The sequence below is a fragment of the Leuciscus leuciscus genome (genome assembly GCF_965113295.1).
Source record: "Leuciscus leuciscus genome assembly, chromosome: 4".
Classification (NCBI taxonomy): Eukaryota; Metazoa; Chordata; class Actinopteri; order Cypriniformes; family Leuciscidae; genus Leuciscus; species Leuciscus leuciscus.
Window position 1 is genome coordinate 45912860 of NC_138728.1, and position 24490 is coordinate 45937349.

Sequence of the window (24490 nt, forward strand, 5' to 3'; positions counted from 1 at the left end):
ATACAGGTTTGGAACACCCCCTTTTTTTTTTGCACTTTTATATTTAAGGGTGCACAGTGTCTCAGAACAAGTTTAAAAAAAGCAGAGGCGAGATGAGATGAGAAATTCACAAGATATAATCGTGATAACCTCGTCTGATTCTAAAATGTTGCCATAGCATGTAGCTACTACACATTCAATAGTTCAACCAGCTCACCATAACTTGTTTTCAACACTTTTATTAACCATATGTATTGTAAATTGATAAGTCATGATATCAAGAGACCTATCCAAAAACTGATTAGGATTTGGGGGTTTGTTCAAATTTGGGATGATGAATTGGAAATAATTTTGTCCAGGATAAAGACTAAACATTATAATATTCAACATTAGAGAGTTCAAACATCTTTATCCAAGCTGAACTATAAGGTCACGCTCTTCAGCTTCATCCACAGTGGAAGAAGTACTCGGCCTCTGACTGATCACCTGAAGGAAAAGGAAGATGTTCACATTCGTACAACAATGGAAACCTGTACATGGATTTAATCTGAATAAACAATGTGCATCACTTGATCAAAGCATTCAACACTGGCATATTAAATCTTACTTGTTTGGTAGTAATCGTACACTTTAATCACAGCTGGCTTGAGATTCTTCACTTGAAGAACCTGTTTCATTTGTATCTGGTAATTCACTGGAATATTTTGTGGGATCTACAGGAGGAAACAAACTCATCGGTCATGGACATTATGGATTAAACGTTTATGAATCAACATAAGACATAAAATCATATGAATGTTGCTGTTTTCTCACCTCCTTCAAATACACAATGACACGATCATCTTTAGAATCGACCCATTCCACAAGTTTTCTTAAGTACGTTCTGGAAGAAGTTTTAAGCTGTGGGGAAAAAGTGCTGATTAATTTCTAAAAAGAGAAACTCTAGACATTTGTACACATTTTGTGATGAATCACTCAAACGCACCATTGATGTATCAGCTGTAAATCCAGATAAGAGTTTAATATCCACAATGACCATGTTAGTCCTTTCCTGTAAACCATCATATCTGGAAAAGAGCAAATGAAAAGGTTCTTAAATGCCTCATATAAATGTACAAATAAGAGAGAACAAAAGCCAGTCTAATTACCAAGACACATGCAGAGTTTTAATCACTCGAATCACTCATAATGTGTCAATAATAAAAATGTTGCATCTCAAGTCAGTGTGTAGTGTTTTAACTACTGAGATACGCCGTTTCAGTTTATATTGCTTTTGTGTTTATTAAGATGTTAAAAAATATTCAGAGAACATTTATTTGTTAGTTAATCTTAAGTCATAATCATGTTCTAGTCTTTTGACTTAAAGTCCTCCTGTGGTGAAAATCAAGCTATTAATGTTGTTAATATGTGTACTGTATGTGGTGTTTTTAATATGCTTTAAGACAAACCATGTGTAAATCCATAAGTCGACACCTGAATATTTTCTATGGCGTTATTTTTTTGTCAAAAGTCATGAGCGTGTTAGACATGCTCACGAGCACATTATGTTATTTCACACGCGCAAAAATGAACCTTCAGCTGGCATGATAAAAGTACTCGCGCACAAATTCAACAACCGAGAGGTGTACAGGTAGCTGCGAGCGAGCGCCTGGCATACTCTCATAGGTTAACTCTGCTTGTACAGTGGAATCCTGCTCGCGCGCAGCGGGCTTCTGCTCGCGGAGTGCTGTTTTGCTCGCGCAGTGGATTTCTGCTCGCTCAGCTGATTTCTGATGACCCTCTTATGATTGGTCACTTTCATCATGGAAAATCTTGGGAAATCCTTGGAAAATCTTGGGAAATCCAGAAGCCCACCTTCTGACGCAGCGCGCGTCACTCAGCTCGCTCTGCTACTCCAGTTATCTCTGTGTATATTTTAGACAACGAAATATGTGATAAAACACCATACTAACTCTTTTCGTTTTCATTTAAAGAAATCTTAAACATGATAGCCACACAAATGTGGTTCAGGCAACGCGTATTGATTATATTCACTGCACATAACGTTTGCCTATTTATTAAAAAAAATATATATATATATAAAACACAAACCTGCCTCTTTTCGTTTTAAATATAATATAAAAACATTAAACATTTTAATATGGTCCAGGCAATATGTGCATTTGTACTAAACAACAGATTTTGCAGTAAACAACATTACAGTTTTAAAAATTTTTACATACAATTATTACAATTTAAAATGACAAAACTCAACCCAGTCTCTTTTTGTTAAATTTCAGTTTTTATCAATATTAGCCATTATAAAAGTATCCACCTTTTTCTGCTCAGTCTAAATAATGCGCGCTGCCATGACGACGACTCCGGTTGCCTACTTCCGGTTCGTAGCTTGACCTGTACTAGCAGCGAGAGAATGAGTTCAAGCTGAAGCTCCTCATGCGCAGTTGCTGGTTGTTTTAACAATTCAAAGAAGATTTCAAACTTTTTAGAAACTGAGTGTTTCGAGCATAAGATAAGAAGGAAATAAGAATTTTTTTTCTAAAGAGCCGTGAGTCAAAAGAACCGGCTCTTTTCAGTGAGCTGTCAAACGAGCCAAAATGTTTTTCACATCTGTCATGTTAAAATGGACAAAAGACAATCTCACAACAACATCACATCCTTTTAAAAATAAAAACAGTAGCCTACAGTATACAGTAGTCATAACTTAGAATTTTATTATAATTGTATTTCATATAATATACAATAATGTAATTTTTTCTTGTCCATAACAACCCGAAAACTTGCCTGCTTGCCTTGCACATCTAATTAATGGGCAAAGTTTTCCGACTTTTTTTCTTATGCTTCAGTTTTAACGCTAACCACTCTAAACGTTTACTTTATTGAATGTATCTGATACGGAACCGGACATGGGCATTATCTCCTTCTTATCTTATGCTCGAAACACTCAGTTTCTAAAAAGTTTGAAATCTTCTTTGAATTGTTAAAACAACCAACAACTGCACATGAGGAGCTTGAACTCATTCTCTCGCTGCTAGTACAGGTCAAGCGCTACGAACCGGAAGTAGGCAACCGGAGTCGTCGTTATGGCAGCGCGCTTTAGCCGTTTCTCAATACCAAGTACGCAAAGTTCGGACTTGAGTCCTTGGTAGTTCGGACTGACAAGTTCGACTCAGGAGAACGAACTCCCGAGGACGGGAGGACACAAGTCCGATAATTCTGAAATGGAACAGCAGCGTACTTGATAGTGTCACTCATGCAGCTCGCTCTGGCTACTCCGGTTATCTCTTTATAGGCTACAAATAAAACAAAATATGTTATAAACCACCTTTGCCTCTTTTCATTTTCATTTAAATAAAACTTTAACATAATGGCCGCACAAATGTGGTTCAGGCAACGCAATTGATTATCTTAACTGCATATTTACAACAACACGAAATATAAAGCACAACCCTGACTCTTTGTTTTCATTTTAAAAATATGATGAATAAAAACATTATAATATTGATCATTAAAACGAACATTTAGCAAAAAGAGACAGGGTTGTGTCATATGTATATACAGTGAAGAGAATGTAGGCAACATGTAGGCTATAATAAAATATTTTATGTTTTAAATATATAAAATAAAATGACATAACCTTTTTTTTGTTAAATGTCAGTTTTAATGATCAATAATAGCCATTCTAAAAGTATAAGTAGCCTAAAAGGTATAAGAAGCTATACAATAATAAAGCAAACGATTCAGTCAAACATAAGTCAGCTCTCTAGGCTACATCGTTAAAGTTAAATAGACTAACGTTAAATAGAGTTATGAAACTTCACTTTGCCCTCAGCTAAAACGTTTTGCCAGGGAACAAATTATACATTAATGAGACAAATAAAATAAATAAATCGCCTGTTGGATATACAGAAGACGATTTATATCTCATGTTAAACCACTAGACTAGAGACATCCGAGCCAGCGGCAAGTCAGCAGCAGTAGCCGAGGAAAGGCTGTTCTCGGCGGGGTACGAGCGCCGTGCGGCCGATTGCCTGGTTCTCACAACTCCGAAAACGTCAGATCAAATTTTCAAATAGGTGCTATCTTTATAAATAAACCAAAGATTTGAGCTTTAAACAACTACATTCTCGCCTGAAATACTCTTAAAACTACATTTCATGACACAATTATAGCAGTATTTTTAAATTACGCGGGGTTTCTCCTCTGCTATTGACGCTTGCTGGTTGGTGTGCGATGCATTCTGGGATACCTGGCTGTCTCAAGTCCGCACAAGTCACCTCTCGATGCATCCTCGGTAAAAGGGGCGGATCAAGAACACATCCGGGGATTCGAACTGGACTTGGCTAGATGTGAACTTTGAATTGGAACAGTACTAGGGCAGCGACTGATGACGTTTCACAAGTCCACAAGAACACAAGTACAGACAAGTTCGCATATTGAGAAACGGCTATTGTTTAGAGCAGAATAAGGTGGATAAGTAAAAGGTATAAGAAGCTATTCACCTTATTCCGCCCCGCCCACTTTTACTTCTGTCCAGTACTTCCGTTGTAAACCACCTTCCGGTTTAGCGGACCCTCATTCAATTTCGAGGAGAACTGCAGAGAAGTCTCACTGATAAAATGTCACATAAGATAAGTTAATTTGTGCCAAATGTGCTATGTACGTGTGTACCAACAGCACAGCAATGCACTGTTTCTCGGGGTAATTTTTAAATGACTTTTAGGTGTTTATATGACCCGTCTGCCTGTCTGATCGCAGCCCTGCCGATGTGTAGTGTTTAGCCTACATTAGCCACAAACATCTAACGTTGTAATGGTCTCACTACAGGACACATACACATGCTATACCTTGTTTGAAAGCTATGGTCCTCTAGAATTCAGTCGCTGGATTTATTTTACAGCCATTACTTGTGTTAGAGATCAAACCATAAGAAATTGCAGCTAGCAGTTAGCTAAGCTAACGTTACCCTCTTGTTCATCTAGTTGAGGCTCTACTTTCTTTCTACACCAGTTCGTGGCTATTTTTTTCTCATCTGTTGGCTATACACTGCAAATGTATCTGGTGATTAAGCAAACAAACTGTGGTGTAATAATGTTTCAAACTTTACATGTAGTTTGTGCACATCTTCATAACTAAGTAATAGCTATTAGAAAGACACAGCTATTAAATAATTTGATTGTGGCATTGTTTCAAAAGCTTCAAGTGAAATGTACTTTAGTACGTTGCAGCAGTTGTTAATAACCATAGGCCAACGCATTTGGCTATAATATTATAGTCTATCTACTTATATCAAGACAGATAACAGATTGGACCAGGGCAAACAAAGCGCTAAGTAGCTAAACCAGGAAGTGAGATTACGCGGATGGCGCCACCCAGTGCTACTTCCGGAATAAGGTGAATACAAATAAAGCAAACAATTCAGTCAAACATACAAAGTCAGCGCTCTAGTCTAACCATACAACGGTAAAGTTAAATAGCTTATATGTATAGCTTTATTTGTATAGCTTCTTATACCTTTTACTTATACTTTTATAATGGCTAATATTGATAAAAACTGAAATTTAACAAAAAGAGACTGGGTTGAGTTTTGTCATTTTAAATTGTAATAATTGTATGTAAAATTTTTAAAAACTGTAATGTTGTTTACTGCAAAATCTGTTGTTTAGTACAAATGCACATATTGCCTGGACCATATTAAAATGTTTAATGTTTTTATATTATATTTAAAACGAAAAAAGAGGCAGGTTTGTGTTTTATATTTAGTTTTTTTTTTTATAAATAGGCAAACGTTATGTGCAGTGAATATAATCAATACGCGTTGCCTGAACCACATTTGTGTGGCTATCATGTTTAAGATTTCTTTAAATGAAAACGAAAAGAGTTAGTATGGTGTTTTATCACATATTTCGTTGTCTAAAATATACACAGAGATAGCTGGAGTAGCAGAGCGAGCTGAGTGACGCGCGCTGCGTCAGAAGGTGGGCGGGGTTAGGATTTCCAAAGATTTTCCATGATGAAAGTGACCAATCATAAGAGGGTCAGTGCCCTCCTTGGTTTCCGCCCCCAAATTGTCAAAAGTCTTGTAGACTCGAGCGAGCAGAAATCAGCTGAGCGAGCAGAAATCCACTGCGCGAGCAAAACAGCACTCCGCGAGCAGAAGTCCGCTAAGCGCGAGCAGGATTCCACTGTACAAGCAGAGTTAACCTATGAGAGTATGCCAGGCGCTCGCTCGCAGCTACTTGTACACCTCTCGGTTGTTGAATTTGTGTGCGAGTACTTTTATCATGCCAGCTGAAGGTTCATTTTTGCGCGTGTGAAATAACATAATGTGCTCGTGAGCATGTCTAACACGCTAAAAAATAACGCCATAATTTTCTCCTTAAAACTGCAGTGAACCAAAGACAGTCTCAAAAAGACGGTTTGAAATCGCTGGTGTTTCTGACGTCACAAACTACCTTGTAACCAATCAGATCAACGTGTGATCTTCAACGAGTGGATCTATGAGCTACTGTGAGTGAGTGGAGGCGGGGCTCGTTTGCATATTCATAGAACCGCATATACTCGATGAGGCAAGGGTGTAGAGTTACATTCAAGCCGTTTTAAGGCATGAAGAATTTAAAGATGGGTTTTAAGGGATACAATTATTGACTACAGGGGGACTTTAAATACAAATTCTCTTACTTGACAGTGAAGTTCAAAATGAAATTTTGTCCCAATGTTTTGCCCACAATCTTAGCATCAATGCTCAATGTTTTCGCTTCAGTAGGAGTGGGAATGTTGTAGAACTGAGCCATCTGAGAGAGTCAACACAAACAAAAACACATTCATAAATCATCTCACAGCAGAATGACCAAAATGCCAAAAGAGAAAGTGAGTGTGAGTAAATGAAGCTGAACGCACTACAGACCTGCACAGACACACAGGATGAGCCCTTCACTTCAATGCTGTATTTGGCTGGAAGTTTCTGCAGCTGCTTCTCCTGGTACAGTAACTTGTTGTCCTGATTGACATTAAAGTGGAGAGTGTCTCCTGCTGACCGTACCGTCACTGTGCTGGAGCCGTCAGAGCTGAACACTTTGGTGGCGTACAAAGATAGAGCCTGAAGAGCCACCACTGTGTCCTGGGAAATAAATGTGTTCAGTAATGCCACTTTTACTCATTCACACCAGCAATAATGAGTTTGATTGGAGAGGTTTGAGTAACCTGTGTGGAGGAGAATCCTCCATAAGCATTCTGCTGCTTCACAAGCCAGCTAACAATCCTGTTAGCATAGCCCAGATCAGCTGTAGTGACTGAATCTGCAGTGAGAACAGCAAGCAGCACATATGAGCTGATCTCCACTGCCAGAGAATCAGAGTCATCAGCAGAGCCAGACTGAGACCAGTGGAGAGAAGAGCCTTAAGGACAAAAGACACACGCGTGACTCAAGGAGCATGATTAAAACAAAACAAAAAATAACACTTTAGAAAACTGTTCCATCATTAATGAATAACTTCACAGAAACAAATGAGTAACACACTATTAACATTCTAGTTACTGCTATTATTATATCTGTGGAATACTTGATTCTGATTGGTCAATAGCACCATCCAGTGGTGTGTTATTGCTCGATAACAACCGCTGAAAACACAGGCTTAACGGGCTTTCTTCATGGAAGTTTTGCTTTTTTGTGAGCTAATAAAATATTAAAACTCAGTCGAATCAATATTTTGTGTACGGTTATTTAATTATGCCATCCAGTCTCGTGGACTCGCTCTCTCTTGTTTCATTCAAACGCAGATGCTGCCATTTTGCGACAGTGTTTTTGTACACTGTTGGATTATTAGACAACAAACAAGTACGATTTTAAAACAGCTTAATCTCAAATCAATATCTCTTATCCCCATAATAATTTATGTGGTGAAATGCTGTGTAATAAGTAGTATGACTGTATACCGTATCTCTTAAATGTCCGTCTAGTTTGAACTTGAACATTTGCGTACAAAGAGCTAGTTAAATATTTTGAATCAGATCAATATTTCGTGTCTAATTATTTACTTATGTGGCAAGTAGTCGTGTAATAAGCGGCATAATGCACATTCTGTCACATGCCTGTCCTGTCTTGTGTTGCACATGGGTGTTTTGTTATTTTGGGCCATGTGCTCATGTCATTGTCTGATCCCTCCCCCTTGTTATCTGATTATTGTTTAAGTTCTTCCACCTGTTCCCTCTTGATTAGTTCCCTTTATAAGTCCCCTCTTGTTTGCAGTCTGTGTCGGTTCGTTGTCTAATGTTTCCTGTTCCCTGTGATTCCCCAGTAAGTTCTTGTTCAGTTTTTGATTTTGTATTTTCTGGTTATGTTTTCCCCCCCCTCGTGTGTTTTGTTTTGTATTTGTTTTTCTTTTATAAATAAATATAATTTCTCTGCACTTGAGTCCTCGCACCTTTTTGTATTTATCTCGTTGTGACACATTCAGCTGGTTATCGCAGAATAAACCCCTTCAGGCTCACGCAAGACCCTCCTGATCACCCTGTTGGGTTTATTCTGAGAGAACAACCAGCTGGATGTACATTATCCCATACTTAACTAACAAGAAACTCTGATTAATGAATTAGTAAGAAATAGTTCAATGTGGTAGTTCACTCTTAGCTAATCAGTAACTACTACTACAAAGAACTACTGTATACAGGTTCATAATTAATGTTAATAATCCATAATGTATAATATAAAGTTATGGTAATCCACTAGTAATGACTCAAGTGTTACTACATCCTTCTAAAGGAACTACTAATAATTTGGATCAATATTCTAAACTGAAGATCATGGGAACACACTAGTAATGACTAGAATGTAGTTACAAGAATGTTAATAGTGTGTAACTCATTTGTTCCTGCGTAGTTATTCATTAGTACAAAACAATTGTACAGTCATAAAAGACAACAGAAAGTCATCACTCATCAGAAACAAATCTCTTACCATCTGAAATAGCAACATCTTCCAGTTTCTTGAAAAGCTGCTGTCGAGTGTCCGTGTCTCTAGCCAGACTGAAAGTGTAGGCGAGCAGGGCAGTGGTGTAAGTGTTTTTGACTTTCTCAATGACGGACCTCAAGCATGACAAACCTTTACTGACGACAGGATCCTGTGACAAAAAACCCCACAGAGGAATAGACGCTGTGAGTGTCATTTTTTCTATGAGTTTATACCATGTTTCCTACAGATGAACTTACTGTGACTGGAGTTTCCAGTTCAAGCAATGATGCAGTAATGTAGGCAGTCATGGTCACATCATTATTCACCCCACCCTAGAATTTATTAGAAATAAAGGATAAATCAACACACTCAAACCACTGAAGGAAAGTTCATCTAGACAAACTGTGATGTTGGCTTGAGAAAGTCTGAATAAAGATGATAGATAGAGAGAAGATGACAGACCTTCATTCTGTTGTTGAACAGTGTTCCCTGTTGGATAAAACAGCCGTCTGAATCCCGTCTGCTTATTAACCAATTCTTTGCACTCTGAATAATTTTTGGATCAATAAATATGTATTTCTGTGCTTTGCCAAAGGACCTCAGCACAAAGGCAGTCAACCTGATGGTGTGGAAGATATAATTAAAGTAATTTGAACTGAGACAAATTTTTAAATGTGTTTATTGGGTTTATTTTTGTAGATTACCTTATATTATTTCTGTTAAACAAAAGTAATAGTGAAAATATATTTACCATGTATTCCCATCACCATAACCAAATGTGCTGTATGATCCATCCAAATGCTTGTAGTTCATTTGTCTCTGGTATCCTGTTTAGTGTGATAATGGTTAACACTTCAACAGTTTGTTTGGGTGACTCAATGTGACATTCAGGTGTGTTGAATAATGTATAATTTGGTATCAAACCGTCTCAGTATTTTCTTGACATGATTTTGTCTCTCACCGCTCTGCAGGAAGCCTGTGGCTCTCTCTCGGATGGCCGAGGTGAGCTGCTCCGTGTTCTCCAGATACTCCAGAATGTAAATATTGGGAGAAAGAACAGCCATGTTTTGCTCTCCACAGCCGTACGGCATCCGTAATAATCCGTGAAGGTTCCTCAGTGCACGACCCAATATGTCGCCTGTAAACCATATAAAATGTTGTGAGTGTCATTTGTGTAAGTCTAAAGCCAATCTCCTCATTTCTGCTCATGATTGTAAATGTTACCAATGACTGAAACAGAGGATCTGGCTGATCCCTCTATCACATCTTTAGGAAGAGTCAGAGCCACTTCCTCTGAGAGACTGTCACCTATGAACCAGACAGACAGAAACACATCAGTGATCAGCAGAGTAACGATATAAACATTTTAATACCACCTGTGAAGTCCCAATAATAATAATATAATCAAAAACAGGAATTATTGTGATTCAAGCACTTTGGAAAAAGGGAGAAAATGGCCACATTTTGCACAGCTGAACAACTAAACTACAGTTGTCATGAAAGGCTGACAAATTTAAACTTTCTCAATTAAAATGTCCGATACATATGAGTATATTTTGGCTCCCTCTATTGGTCCTCAAATTTGGTGTGTCCTCAAAATGTCCTCTATGCAATGTGTACTTATTTTCATGAAGTTGGAGTTTGTGTTTAGAAGACAAAGAGGGTTGCAGCATTATCAGCGCTTGTACACCAAAACATATGAAATATCTGCAGACTAACCCTTTGGACACAGTAACCAGCTGTGAGTCTCTGTCTTTTCAGTTCCTTCCGCCTGCAGCAGAAATCAATCACATCAACACATCATACATAAGCAGCATTAAGATCATGAGTAAATGATGACGTGTGCTGACCTGTACGAGCAGACTTCGTGTGACCGTGTCAATTCGTCCTCTTTCTGGGACGCTCACAATCTCATTGTCACACACAGTCTGGGACGCCTCTGCCTCTGCACTGACTGTAATATTCAAGACTCCTACAACACAAGACATACGTGAATATACAACTGAGAAACAGACGCGTTTCCATTACCCTTCAAACTGAGCAAATTGAAAATTGCAAATTAAAATAAGCCCATTGTAAGCACGTCCATTTCGGAAAAAAAAACATTTTTATGCTCGCATGAGGTGGTTTTTCAGGCAATTCGAAAAAGGAATATTTCGCAAACTACAATGGAAACAGTTTTTTCACATTTACAGGTGACCTGAACTTATTCTTCACACGATCATTCACAGTTCCTCTGTAGCCACGTTTCCATTATGATCTGTGCAACACTTTTGCGGTATTTTCTAAATGTCGATAAAACATTTTTGTGAAATTGATGCTGTTTACATTAACCGATGTTATGCGACTAAAACATAATTTTTTCATCTTGCAAGAAGCCAAAATTATGGCGACGTATGTTGGTAGGTTTACGTATATCGCAGCCACTGTAGTCATTATTTTTAATCGAAGGAGACGTAGGCGTGTTATCCAAGCTTTAATGGCAAGGAAAGCCTCCTATATTTAGGAGCGAAATATTTAGCAAAATATTCCTTTTTCGAACAGCCTGAAAAACCTCCTCATGCGAGCATAAAAACATTGTATTTTCAATGGAAGTTTCTGCGAAATTGACGTCTTTCCAATGGGTGTATTTTCAATTCGCATTTTCAATTTATGCAATTTGAAGGGTAATGGAAACACGGTGAAATTGCATGTTTAACATTTACATTAACATCTTCCCTTGCCAATAATGCTTGGATAACACGTCTACGTCTCCTTCGATTAAAAACAATGGCTAGTGCGGTGGCTGCGATATATATAAAACTACCAACATATGTTGAATGACTTATCGTTAGAGGGAAAAATTATGTTTTAGTCGTGTAACAGCTATAGGCTAGGCAGTTGACTGCGGATGCTACGTGGCAACAGAAGATGGATCGTCACGGAGCCTGGGTTGTGAAAGAGTACACCGGAGTCATAGATTTTAGTATGAGTGTGTGTATTCAGTAAATAAATAAAAAACATAAACAACATGAACCTTCAATGGCATACAAAACACAATTCTGCTTAAAGTTCAGTTCAATGGCAGGTTGATGTGCTGCCGACGAATAGGGGAAAAAAACAGAGGAAGGAGAGGGGGGGAAAAAACCCCAACCGCAATGTGTACCACGGCCGAGACAGAGTCCGGTCAGATGTCAGTTAATTACGGGTTGAGCAATAATAATCCAGGTAGGGAAAAGCTCAGTCGCGGTGGATGTGTGGTTCGCTTATCCTACCACGTATAGGTCCGAGTTCTTTTAGCTCGCCATCTCGATCGGAGTCCTTGAGTTGGGACGGTCGAGAATTCAAGAGTCCATAAATGGAGAATGGGGATTGGTTGGCCCAGAAAAAAACCCTGACCTTTGAGATCGGAATGACTAACGCGGGGTCTCCAGGCGCAGCCCGACGTCTAAACAGAGCGGAATCAGACAGGGCTCGAGTATTCAGAGCTTGAATCGCTAAAGTTGGAGCACTTTGTAAATTTGTTTGGGGACGCCGAACAGACCATGCCACAGCCACAGTGGAGACGGAGAGGAAGTGAACTCCATGACGCGTAACTTTGAGGAAGTTGGGAGTTCGGGGAAGCCGCAGGAAGTGGGCCCGCCAAAATAAAAGACTAAATGCGGGTTACAGTCGCATAACATCGGTTAACGGAAACACCATCATTTTGCAATAGTTTTTTATCGACATTTCAAAAACATCCCAAAAGTTTTGTGCAAATCTGTAATGAAAAGGCGGCTACTGATTCAGACTGGAAAACTCACCAATAACAGAGGGAGTGAGGATCCATTTAAAGGTTTTTCTTCCATTAGCACATAGACAGGATGAATACTGATCATCAGAGGAGGCTTTGAGAGTGTAGTCTGAGGAAGGAGCTGGAGTCACTTTAACCTGTCAATCATACACACATGATTAGTGGCATATTTGATATGATTTGGTCATCATACTGCGTCTGAAATCTCACCATGATGCACTTGGACAGATAGTTGAAGACAGTGGCCTTCAGCTCAAAGATCTCCCCGCGGATGATGGAGTAAGGCAGAGAGAGCTCTAGGAAGAAGGGCTGGAAAACTGTCAGCTGAGCAGGAGGAGCCAGACCCAGACCTTCAGAGGACAGGCAGAAGGCCTCCGTCTCCCAAGAGGTGATGGTGTCAGGAACCGTGACAGGAACCTGAGCTGATCCAGAGTCCCTGTGGAGGAATTACAACAATAGGCATATTTGATTCTGACTCAGCCATTTTTCCTGTAATAAATGGCAACATTCAGCACACAGATGATGAAAAAACTGGTTTAAGAATCTGCAAAGCAAGCAAGGTATTTTCTGTCCTGTGGGCGAGAGGGGAGGAGATGAGGTATTAAATATAAGTAATAAGATAAATATGATGTTAAATGTACTGATTATGCTTTAAATACCCCACTTCGGCAAGTTCCCAGATCCACGTTTCTGGAAAGACAGTTCGAATCGTCACTGCTGGAGAATCAGATGTTGAATCAGTTATATCCTCTGGTACTGTCTCAAGCACTGGAAAAAAAAGTGATATTTTGCAGCTTTAAGTGATTTTCAAATAGATACTCTTCTCTAAAATGTGGGTGAGGCTCTGTCCCTACACTGTACAAAACTGGAAAACAAGTTATATTTTGTAGTTTTAAGTGATATGTATGTGAAGAGTACGTCAAAATGATCTATTCTGTATCCAGTCATAAGTGAATAGAAAATGTAAGGTAGATCATTATTTTAATACACATATTTTCACATATATTAAATGTTTCAGTTTATTTAGTTTTGATTTTAGTTTTAGTATTTTAGGGCTGCAAAAGTGAATGTGTTAATTTTATCTTACAAAAGATATATAGTTTTATCGATGAGTTTATCTTACCAATATTAACACTGATTCAAAGTTCACTATCCCCCCCCCCCCATTGTAATAACAGTACATGTACCTACCCATCACACACTCAGGGAGTTCCACAAACAAATTTGTTGCCATCTTCAATCCCACTTTCTGCCAAATGGCAATGATGAACCACAATAAAAGTCATGAAAATACAAATTACTTTTAAATGTCAGTATAATCATGATGGCTTTTACTTACACATGTGCAGTATATACTCTCTCAATCATTATCTACTGCACTGCCACACATATAATCCAACTGTTACCTTTAAGGATTCATAAGTGAATGCATTGTTTTCCCAAAAATGCATAGACGGACACTCCCCATCTTCAACAGTCTCAGGGTAATTTGACTCTGATTGCACTGGCAGCAGGCTGAAGATCTGTGACGGGACCATGTTCACACACTATCAGTATGATTTCTAAATAATACATGTATTTCCAACAAAACTTTATTTCCATTTTGGTGAGAAAGAATTAAGATTAATGCTAAATTTCCTGAGATCAAAATATCAGCTGATGGATCATAGCAGAAATAAGTAAACGTCTGTTATCATTAGATTGACACTGTAGATTCCCACTATGAAGAGACACATTTAATCAACACTGAATCTTAAAGCATCTAGACCTTGTCAGTATCCAGACGTTCTCCTGACTTCAGGATCAGGACGCTCTGATCTACAGCACTGAGGCCACACAGTGAACCAGGCTGAGCTGAGAGCTGGAGAGTGTTTTTCTCACCGGGAACTGCTTTAGCAGGAGAAAACTGCAGAGATACCTGTGACATACAGGGAATAGGATTTATTTTAGAAATGAGTCAGTAATACAGTTTAAAGAGGCTCATTTCTAAAGCTACAATGCACACCTTGTTTTTGAAACACTTTTCAATGTTGAAATCTTTGCTACTAGCCACAACCTTTTCACTGGGGAGAAAAACACAGTACGCCAGAATCTGCACTACAGGAGCCAGATCTAGACTAATAGACAGTTTGAATGATATTGAGCCCCTTGCTCCATCAGAAATCTTCACTTCAACCTTCTCATATCCATGATGAACAATCACTCCTCTGGACAAGACCTGAAACAGACAGATGACACTCTGATAACAAACTGACTAGTGCAGCCAAATAATACTGTTAAACAAAAACATCTCTGTGATAATGTACATACTGCACATGTTCTCACCATATAGACGATGTCAGTTTTGAAGTTTTTAATTGTCTCTCCAACAAAATAATACTTGATAGTGGCTGTAAACTCAGAGTCACACTTTAATGGTTGTTCAGTATTCTCTATAATCAATTCACTTCGTGATGGGGTGTATGGAGAGGCAGGTGGGAAGAGCTTGACTGTTTTTTTATCGAAAGCGATGTAAGGCGTGTCGTCGTGTCCAAAACCACGGACCTCTTGATGGACACTTGCCTAGATTACAAAAAATCTGAAATAACTCCTGTAACTAAACTCTTCATGCAATACAAAAGAAAATTAAGTGAACACAAAATATCTTACTATTAGATCAATATCACTTTTAGAATGACTGGATGTATTAAGAGAGAAGTTGGCCAGTCCAGCGCTGTCTGTAGTGAGATTTAGGAGCAGTTTTGTGGACCAATTTTGACCCTCCATAAGATAGACCTTTTTGTTTTGAATTGGTGCACCTTTGAAATTTGAGAGTTTTATCTGTTGAAAATAAGATTTTGAAGGAATAAATTACTATATCAATAAAACATATCACTGGTGTTAAACTGAGACAAACGGATTTTAGACTTACTTTTCCTTCAATAACTGATCCGTGTTCATATGTTTTGGGTAGGTCAGTAAATGTGACTTTACCAATTTCATAATTGAGAGATACAGATTCACATTTTGTCATGGTGATCTCTGTAAATAGTCAAAACACCTGCATAAATATTTATTTAAATAAAAGTAAACTGAAGAAATGAGAAAATGAGAAATATAAGAAATGTAGGTAACAGAGATCTGACCAAATTGAACAGCTCACCTGTTCCTTCTTCTGTAACCATTGCCTCAACATGAAGAGAATTCTGCATCACTTGCAGTGGAGATAGGAAGCTATGACCTTCTACCAGTGTGACATTAAAAAAGACTGATGCATCTAAGGTATGGATGGCACAGCCTGTCTTTTTTATCTAATTATAAGGAATGAACACAAACATAACTATTAACAGAAGAGTGGTTTAATTAGATAAATGTATTAAAGATAATGTACTGCGTTTCAACTCACATACCTCAATGGTGTCCTCTAAACACACTGGATTTGAGTAATAGGAAATGTGGCGCCAGAGCTTACGGCACACTTTCACCCGTGATTTACCAGGTACAGGCTGTCCATAAGTGTATCTGTGAAGAAGGTACAAGCAACTGATCTACAGCCCAGGGTTGAGTTAAGCAACTAATATATTAGGATGGGGGGTTAAAGTAAGAAACTGACCCAAGAGTTAAAAATAATAATAATACAATTAACAATTAAATGAAAGTGTGAATGGAAGAGCACGTTGCTTTTTTAATGCAGGAAATAAAAAGAAACCACTCACTTTCCGCAAACCTCAATTATCAGTTCCTCTTCTTCAACACTTAATTTATTTGGGCTTTTTACAGTAACTTCAAACTTAGGCAAAACTAGAAGTCAGAAGGCAGAAATCAGAGTTATTAGTACTCAATTTATATATAAAAAATTTAAATACAAACATATTATTTAAACTCTTCCCATGCAAAACTACAAATTGTCTGTTCCCTTTCAAGAGAACTCGTGCTGCGTCATAAGTTACGACACTATGGGAGCACCTCTGCGTGATTGCGTCTTGAAGCATGTGTGAAATCAGTCCAATGGTGTGGCAGAACGTCATAATACGTCTTAATATTTCTCTTGTGGCCCATAAGAAGTGAAAAAATTAGAGAGAAGTATTTCGTTTTAATCAAGTTGTTTTTTTAAATGAGGAGTAAGCTAATCTAACTAATCTTTTATTTTCCTCGCAGCTCTTTGGTAATGGGGTGATGCGCTATAAAAATTTTGCGGGGAAATCCTCTTCTGATCATCGTCTATCGGCGCATCAGCGCAGTGCGTCTATCAACTGAGCATCGTCTATCGGCACAACCTGGCACGGTGGTTTTTGTGGGGCCCTCCAGTACAGGGTTCTTCCTTTTGGCTAGCACTGTCAGCTTGCACTTTCAAGAAAGGCGTGGATGTTGCACTGGCTCCTCTGCGACTCCAGGGCATTCGCGTGTTGAATTACATCGATGATTGGTTGATACTAGCTCATTCAGAGCACATGGCGTTTTAACATCGAAATGTTGTCCTCGCTCATATGAAAGAGCAGGGGTTGAGGCAGAACGCAAAGAAGAGTGTTCTTTCTCCAGTATAGAGAACCACCTTTTTGGAGGATTCTGTGATGATGCAGGCACACATAATCCTCTCAGCATTAAAAGAGCTGAAGCTAGGCCAGTCACGCACTGTCAAACAGTTTCAAAGATTGTCAGCAGCAGCAGCCAACATCATACATTTTGGCCTGTTGTACATGAAACCCCAGGGGATTTTCCCCAAGGGGCAATCCATTCCACATGATCAAGGTTACAAGAAGATGTCTTTGTTCCTTGACAATGTGGAGGAAACCCTGGTTCTTGTCCAAACGTCGTCACGTGATATTTATGACAGATGCTTCTCTCACGTGTTGGGGAGCGGTCCTGGAGGGCCACTCACCCCAGGGTCTGTGGAAGTGCGTTTTCTGATCTACGGGGGACATGTTCTTGTCCATTTAGACAACACATCAGGGGTCGCTTAGGTCGAGACAAGGGCTGAGGCCCGAGGAATGGAGACTTTACCCCAAGGTGGTGGGTCTTCTATGGAGGAGGAAGAGAAGTGGAAGAGGACATATTAGTGTCATCCAGCCCCACTAGTGTTGAATACCATTATGCCTGTATGCATTTCCCCCGATCGCTCTGCTTTCGGGAGTTATGGAGAGAGTTTGCCGGGAGGGTGCCCATCTACTGTTGGTGGCCAACTCACATCTGGTTTTTGGACTTGATATCCCTCCTCTATGGCTCCCTTAAGGAGATTCCGATCAGGAGGGACCTTCTGTGTCAGGCTGGGGCTAAATATTTAACCCCCATCTAGAGGTATGTAAGTTGTGGGTTTGAGTCATAGAGTCAATGACCAACTCATAGAGGCTGGTCTCACAATGGAGGTTTAGACCCAGTTAACTGCCCGGTTGGTACAGTGCTAGAGTTTCTGCAAGAGCGTTTCTCCACAGGAGTATCCCCTTCTACACTTAATGTTTATTTGGCCCTGTTTACCACACTCCTTTGAGTGGTGTATCCTTGAAAAGAGACCCATTAGTATCTCGTTTCCTCAGTGGAACATTGAGGATTAGGCCTGCAGGCCTTCTGTCCTCCGACTAGACCAGGAGAAATTAAATGTGCTTTGCTTGGTTAGGGTGCTTGATGCTTACATCCACAGAGCTGCCATGTGGTGTAAATCTGATCAACTCTTTGAATGCTTTGGGTCGCCCAGAAAGGCGTACCCAGCATCTAAGCAGAGAATGAGTAAGTGAGTTGTCGAGGTTATCTCTCTTGCTTATGAATTGGCCGGTCAGCCTTCTCCCTTGGCTGTCCGGGCCATTCTACCAGGAGTGTGGCGGCTTCTAAAGCCTTGCTTTCTGGGGCCTCTCTTCATGACGTTTGTGCTGCAGCGGGCTGGTCCTCTCCGCACACATTCGTCAGGTTCTATGACCTTGACCTGGGCACCACCCCTGGCTTCCAGGTGCTTCAGTCTTAGTTGCGCTCCAGATATTATTCACACTAGACAAGCACTGGTCAGTAGGGCTGTAGTCAACCACAGAAATGCTTAGTTGACCAAAGTCATGCCCTGCGCAACGATTAGTCGACAAAAAAAAAAAAAAAAGGATGCGATGTTTTGCATTTTGATTGAACATTAAACAATTGTCATAGAGCATTTATAAAACAACAACGAAAAAAATCAATAATACATAAAACTATAATAATAATACAATTCTTTGAAAATTAAGTGATTTTTTTTAACCCTCTGGGGACCAAAAAACGCCCGCGCGTTTTGCTCGTTTTTTTTTTTTTAGCAATGAAAATAAACACTAAATGCTCTGTTAATTTTGATCTTTCATTTTCGTGTAATACATCAATCGATCCTGTTCAGTTTCTATTTTTTTTCTGTATACTCACAATAAAAATAAAGTGTTTTGCTTTTTGACAAATAAAGAAATATTAACATGATGCGATTTCTGCCTTCTCTCTGTCAGTAAACTCCCATTTGAAACGCGTTCGAAAATGATCTATAACTCCGCGAAAATTCAGTCAAACAGACCCACGGGCATAAAGCTTGAGATATATATATATATATCTATATATATAACTATATATAACAATATTATTTATATATATTATATATATTTATATATATTATATATATATATATATATATATTTGCTATATTCAAACTAATGAATACATATGATAAAATGTAGGCCTATAATCTTTTTTCTTTTTCTTTTTTACAAAGAAAGAGTACACTTGAAGTATTGTTGTAATTGTAACATTTTTTATAAAATAGCAAAACATATTTACAAGATAGATGTAAGCGAAATTTTAAATGGTCAATATAAGTCTTCTAAATACATATTTTGTCCTTGCATTGTGGCTCAGTCAGTGTCACACCTGAATGAATGGCTAATTATGCAGAGTCATTATGCAGAGTGGGTGGGACATTGTAATCTAAGGTGTAAACTACTCCTCCCCCTCGCATATTGGCTTTCCAAGCAAAACCTGTTTTACACCATTTAAATCAATGTATTTTTTTTTGTGAACGATAAAGCAAGACTATTTTCACATAATTTTGAAGCTAGAACTCAAAGGGACAACATCAATTAGTCAAAAGTCTTGTGGACACATATTTAATATGTGTTTTGTGGTCTTAATTCAGCAACTTTCATTTAATTTTTTTCCAATAACCACGCATAAACATTATTCTCTTAAAAATACAAACATCTACGTACACGGTGCTCGCATATTATGGTAGCCCTGTTTGTGCTATATAGAATGAATTTACACCTTAGCCATTAACATGTTTATAAATAACTGAAAAAAGCACAAATGTCAGAGCATGTCAGAACATCTCAAGGACCCCAAAAACAGCTTGGTCCCCATAGTATTGTAACTTACAACGCAACGCCAGTTCCCTTGAAAGGGAATGCCTCGGTTACGACTATAACCTCGGTTCCCTGAAGAGGGAACGAGATGCTGCATTGCTCCGCCATAACTTATTTCACTTCACTTACTTACTTCAGCCTATCAGAAGCTGACATTGTTTGATTCAGGGGTGCTTTAATACCTTCCTGGTTGTGACGTCACCCCCCATGATGTTCCGCCACACCATTGGACTGATTTCACACGTGCTTCAAGACACAATCATGCAAAGGCGTTCCCATAGTGTCGTAACTTACAATGCAGCGTCTCGTTCTCTCTTCGAGAAACCAAGGTTACAGTCATAACAAGTCTTTTTTATGACTTACCATATTGTTTCACTTCAAAACCACGTGAGATCATCCTGTCACCAATAAAAGCCTTCAGTTTGTACATGCCTTGACGGGCCTCTGGGTTTAATTCATAAGAACGCTGCAAAATCCACCTTGTTGAAGAAACATTTGTCCATTGGCCAATCCGGTTACCTTTTCTGTCCTGTTTAATAGCAAAGACACAGTGCAGATATTTTGTGACAGTCAGCTACACATATCCTGACTATCAATGAAGAAATATATAATTACCCTACTGAAAATACAATAATTGCAAATATAACTGAATTTCTAGTTTTAATCAGATTTAAAAGGTATGTTTGTTATGACTGCACAGAAGGTTTTGTGTTCTTAAAAAAAAAAAAAAAAAAAATGGGAGGGGGAAAAAAACATGCACACAGAAACTAGGAGAGGTGTGGTATGTGTTGGGTGTGCGTATTGTTATTATTATTGTTATTATTATTATTATCATCATTATTACTGCTATTATTATTATTATTGATATCACTGTCGCCGTCATCGCAAAGTATTATCATCATCGCCATCTTTAGCATTACTATTATTAGATGAAATAAAATAAAAATAAAAAACTTTATTATTACTATTGTTGTTATTATTATTATTATTATTATTGTTGTTGTTGTTGTTATATTATTATTGATATAACTATTGATATTTAGTATTACTATTATTACTGTTATTACTGTTATTATTATTGATATACATGTTGTTATTATTATTGTTATTATTGATTTTATCAATATCAATAGTATCTCTTTTTTTGTGTGTTAGTATGAGTACCAATACTGGTTTTTTTTTATTTATTTATTTTTTATCATTATCAATGTTATATATTATTATTATTGATATTACTATTGCCGTCAACACAACTTATCACCATCCTTATTATCATTATTGTATTATTACTGTCATTGCTATCACTGATATTATTGTTACCGTCACCACAAAATATTATTATTATCATTATTATTATACATGCTATTACTATTTAAATACAATTGAATACTTCTAAATATTACTATTATTATTTATCGTTGCTGTTTTTTTTATTTTATTTTTTATTTTATTATTACTGTTATTATTACTGCTGTTTTATTGTTGTTTTTGTGTTCTGTTGTTGTGTTCTGTGTTTACCTTATGTACTGTATAATAAAAAAATAAAATAAAAAAATAAAAAATAAAAAAAGAAGGTTTTGTGTTCTTACCTCAAGAACCACTGTACTATACTGTGAAAGAGCAAATAGTAGTTAAAGATCAAAAGCGTTCATGTGTTCATTTGTTAAACGTGTATTCAACAATGCAAGAGATAATAAAGATGCCAGATAAACACATCAGACCTGCTGATCAAGGGGTGTGAAGTTTGTATTCATGGTAACAACTCTGAAGTTCACTGTAAAATAGAAATGTGTATTAAAAAACTTCACTTTTGATGTCTTCAGCTCTTATGTAAGGGACAATTGCTTACAGTCATATTTCTCTCCTGTAAATTACCAAACTGTGTGTGAACCGTATTAAGGGTCAAATACAGGGCTGACAACTGTATTCTGCTGCTGGGTGAATGTGTCTTTTGAGCCAAATTCAACTAGCTGTCACAGCTGTCTGTTTAAGCCATAATGTTACAAAAATGTCTGACAATTTGGCTCCAGCTGACCAGTTAGAATCAAGTAGGCCTATCCCAGACAGCTATGAAGTTTATTACATGTAACGATTTATATCAGGGGTGTCAAACTCCTGGAAGGCTTCAGAGTTTAGTCCAAACCCTGTTGATTTCAAATAACCCTGAAGGACCTGATCAGGTACATTTAATAATTAGGGTTAAAGCTAAACTCTGCAGGGCGGTGGGCTCTCCAAGAACACCCCTAATCTATAGTATCCATAGATTTCATATAAAATAAAGTCACACAGATACTATAACAGTATTCCTTTATTTCAGTACATCAGATTGTTGCTTGAGCATAGTGTGCTTTACTTATATGTGCTACATCAGCTGCGATCAGGGTTTAGATGTCAGTGACACCAGCATTATTTACTGAGCTTTAGCCTTTGAGACATTCACAGCTCACCTGTCTGTCCTGGAGTATAGATGGGTTTATCAGTCTGGATAAAAGTCAGAGGATGGTAAGGCTTGAACATGACTTTTCTCTCTTCAGTCGTCCTGAAAGTCTCTCCCTGAAGTTCAACCTTCATTTTCTGCACTGATTCGGCCTTGACCAGAGGAGCCTGATGAGAAATAATTTCCTGTATTCACAACCTGCCACAAAAACTAGATGCATTATGATGAAACATATTTGATAATATTCATTATGTGCATGTTTTGATGGCAGACCTTGAAGTTAAAGCAGCGATGAAACTCTTCCTCAGCTTTCTCCTGCAGCAGTAATGTGCTCTGGATACCACGAACCAGATGAATGTTCATGACAAGGCTTTCATTGGGCTTGAGAAGACTTGCACACAGTTTGGCATCAGATCCCGACTTAATCACTGCAGGAAACGTCACCATGAAATATCTGTCCAGAGAAAATAATCATACAATATTGGTTAGATGTAATAAGAAAAATAAAACATAAACTGGGAGGGAAAATCAATACAGTTAATTTACTATTGATCAATTGAAAATATGAATATGAAAAGTGTGAATAAAAGAACAAACTGTGTATTAAGTCTGGTGACTAAATTCTTTATATTTGTACGTTTATTCAGAGAATTGGTCTTAAAAATACACTGCCATTAAAAAAATCTGTCACTGTCATTAATTTTAAATGATCTTATGCCTTAAGTTGTCTCTTAACCTTCTTGCTGCATTAGGACATTTTTGGTCATTTTCAGTTTAATTTCTTTGTCCATTTTGGCTGTTTTAATGCAAATGGTATGCAATTTGGCAAAATTGTGACTTTTTGGATAAATGTAAAAAAATGTATCCCATGTTGCATAATATGTATAACACACTGTGTAGATCAAATAGGAACATATAGCACCATAATGACCTAAAATGGCCCATCGAAACCCATTAAAACGTTGTTTAAAGCCGGGCCGTCATTAATACATGAATCATGACTTATGTTGAAACATCCTTTCATTTTGAAGCAAAAGCATTATATTTGCATTATATAGTGTATTCCACCAGATGAGGTCACTACATAGGTTTTAGGTGTGTTCGACATCGGCTGCTGCTGGATGCAACCGATCGGCGAGAGTAGCCGCGTGCAGGCGGGGAGGAGCTGCAAACGGAGACGTGAAGTCGGACACATTCTGGTTCCCCTAGTGACCGCTCATGTGGTGTTTGCATACTTTACCACAGCTGAAGTGAAATAAATCAATGCAATATTTGCCAAATAATACACAGATGTTTCAGAGACATTTTCATTCAATACTTTATGTATTGCTTCATACGGAGTCTGTTTGAACAAGAATAAAGTTCAACATAAGCTACTATCAATGAAGTGGAGTCTACGTTTTTAATCAGTTTTAATTGGATAAACATGACACAATATAACATGACAACGACATGAAAAGAGTGTTCACTGTTATAATAAACTGATTTGAGAGCTTTAGAGGAACTAAAGGTGTTCGAATAAACACGAAACACACGTGATTGTTGTCATGCGGTGAATCCGGCCAATCGTGGGACAGCTGTGTCGTCATCAGCCCTCCTGCAGCCCAGTGCAGCCGCTCTTGAGAAGCTGCGCTGGCTGAGTTCTCCGGCTACTCTCGAATCGCTCTCACGGTACTTTGATGGCATACGTCACAGTCACGTGGCGTCGGCTCTGATTCAAGTCGGACTAAATTTCTAACCGGCATGCACTGCTTCAAGTCAGCCTCCGATCGGTCTGCGCAGAGCTGCATGAAGTCGAACAAGCCTATTCCCTATGGGGGGGAAATGCACGTTATTTTCCTGGTTTCCACTAGGGGCACTATTGCCTGTGTTATGAAGCATTTTAATGGCTCAATGATCTAAAATGATGTTTCTGAGTATGTGTGGATGTCTGAGAGCAATGTGTGTCTGCGTTGACAAAAGTGTGTGTGTGTGTGTGTGTGTGTGTGTGTGTGTGTGTGTGTGTGTGTGTGTGTGTGTGT

The 24490-nt window shown here is 38.2% G+C and overlaps 2 protein-coding genes across 4 annotated transcripts in view; one reads left to right on the top strand and one right to left on the bottom strand.

The window, feature by feature from the left end:
• The window catches only part of LOC309496529 (uncharacterized protein), a 259879-nt gene that overhangs the window by 61390 nt on the left and 173999 nt on the right, over positions 1 to 24490 (top strand). The window lies entirely within an intron of this gene.
• The window catches only part of LOC309496521 (alpha-2-macroglobulin-like), a 31156-nt gene continuing 6868 nt past the window's right edge, over positions 203 to 24490 (bottom strand). Inside the window, exons 2-34 of one of the 3 annotated variants that reach the window (XM_082166504.1) lie at positions 22743 to 22923; positions 22480 to 22636; positions 21754 to 21806; positions 21622 to 21642; positions 20396 to 20561; positions 16394 to 16478; positions 16088 to 16199; positions 15841 to 15988; positions 15610 to 15719; positions 15348 to 15518; positions 15024 to 15260; positions 14704 to 14916; positions 14467 to 14616; positions 14105 to 14221; positions 13890 to 13947; positions 13358 to 13466; positions 12909 to 13134; positions 12709 to 12835; positions 10777 to 10898; positions 10646 to 10697; positions 10151 to 10234; positions 9888 to 10064; positions 9678 to 9753; positions 9389 to 9545; positions 9184 to 9258; positions 8933 to 9095; positions 7180 to 7373; positions 6884 to 7096; positions 6658 to 6770; positions 965 to 1046; positions 793 to 879; positions 587 to 692; positions 203 to 465 (exon numbers count right to left, since the gene is read on the bottom strand). In XM_082166504.1, coding sequence (XP_082022630.1) covers positions 425 to 465; positions 587 to 692; positions 793 to 879; positions 965 to 1046; positions 6658 to 6770; positions 6884 to 7096; positions 7180 to 7373; positions 8933 to 9095; positions 9184 to 9258; positions 9389 to 9545; positions 9678 to 9753; positions 9888 to 10064; positions 10151 to 10234; positions 10646 to 10697; positions 10777 to 10898; positions 12709 to 12835; positions 12909 to 13134; positions 13358 to 13466; positions 13890 to 13947; positions 14105 to 14221; positions 14467 to 14616; positions 14704 to 14916; positions 15024 to 15260; positions 15348 to 15518; positions 15610 to 15719; positions 15841 to 15988; positions 16088 to 16199; positions 16394 to 16478; positions 20396 to 20561; positions 21622 to 21642; positions 21754 to 21806; positions 22480 to 22636; positions 22743 to 22923 — 4183 coding nt within the window. In that variant the 3' untranslated portion in view covers positions 203 to 424. Of the gene's footprint in view, positions 466 to 586; positions 693 to 792; positions 880 to 964; positions 1047 to 1459; positions 1884 to 6657; positions 6771 to 6883; positions 7097 to 7179; positions 7374 to 8932; positions 9096 to 9183; positions 9259 to 9388; positions 9546 to 9677; positions 9754 to 9887; positions 10065 to 10150; positions 10235 to 10645; positions 10698 to 10776; positions 10899 to 12708; positions 12836 to 12908; positions 13135 to 13357; positions 13467 to 13889; positions 13948 to 14104; positions 14222 to 14466; positions 14617 to 14703; positions 14917 to 15023; positions 15261 to 15347; positions 15519 to 15609; positions 15720 to 15840; positions 15989 to 16087; positions 16200 to 16393; positions 16479 to 20395; positions 20562 to 21621; positions 21643 to 21753; positions 21807 to 22479; positions 22637 to 22742; positions 22924 to 24490 lie in introns of those variants that run through there. The other 2 variants (XR_014205148.1, XM_082166505.1) reach the window with 2 other exon arrangements.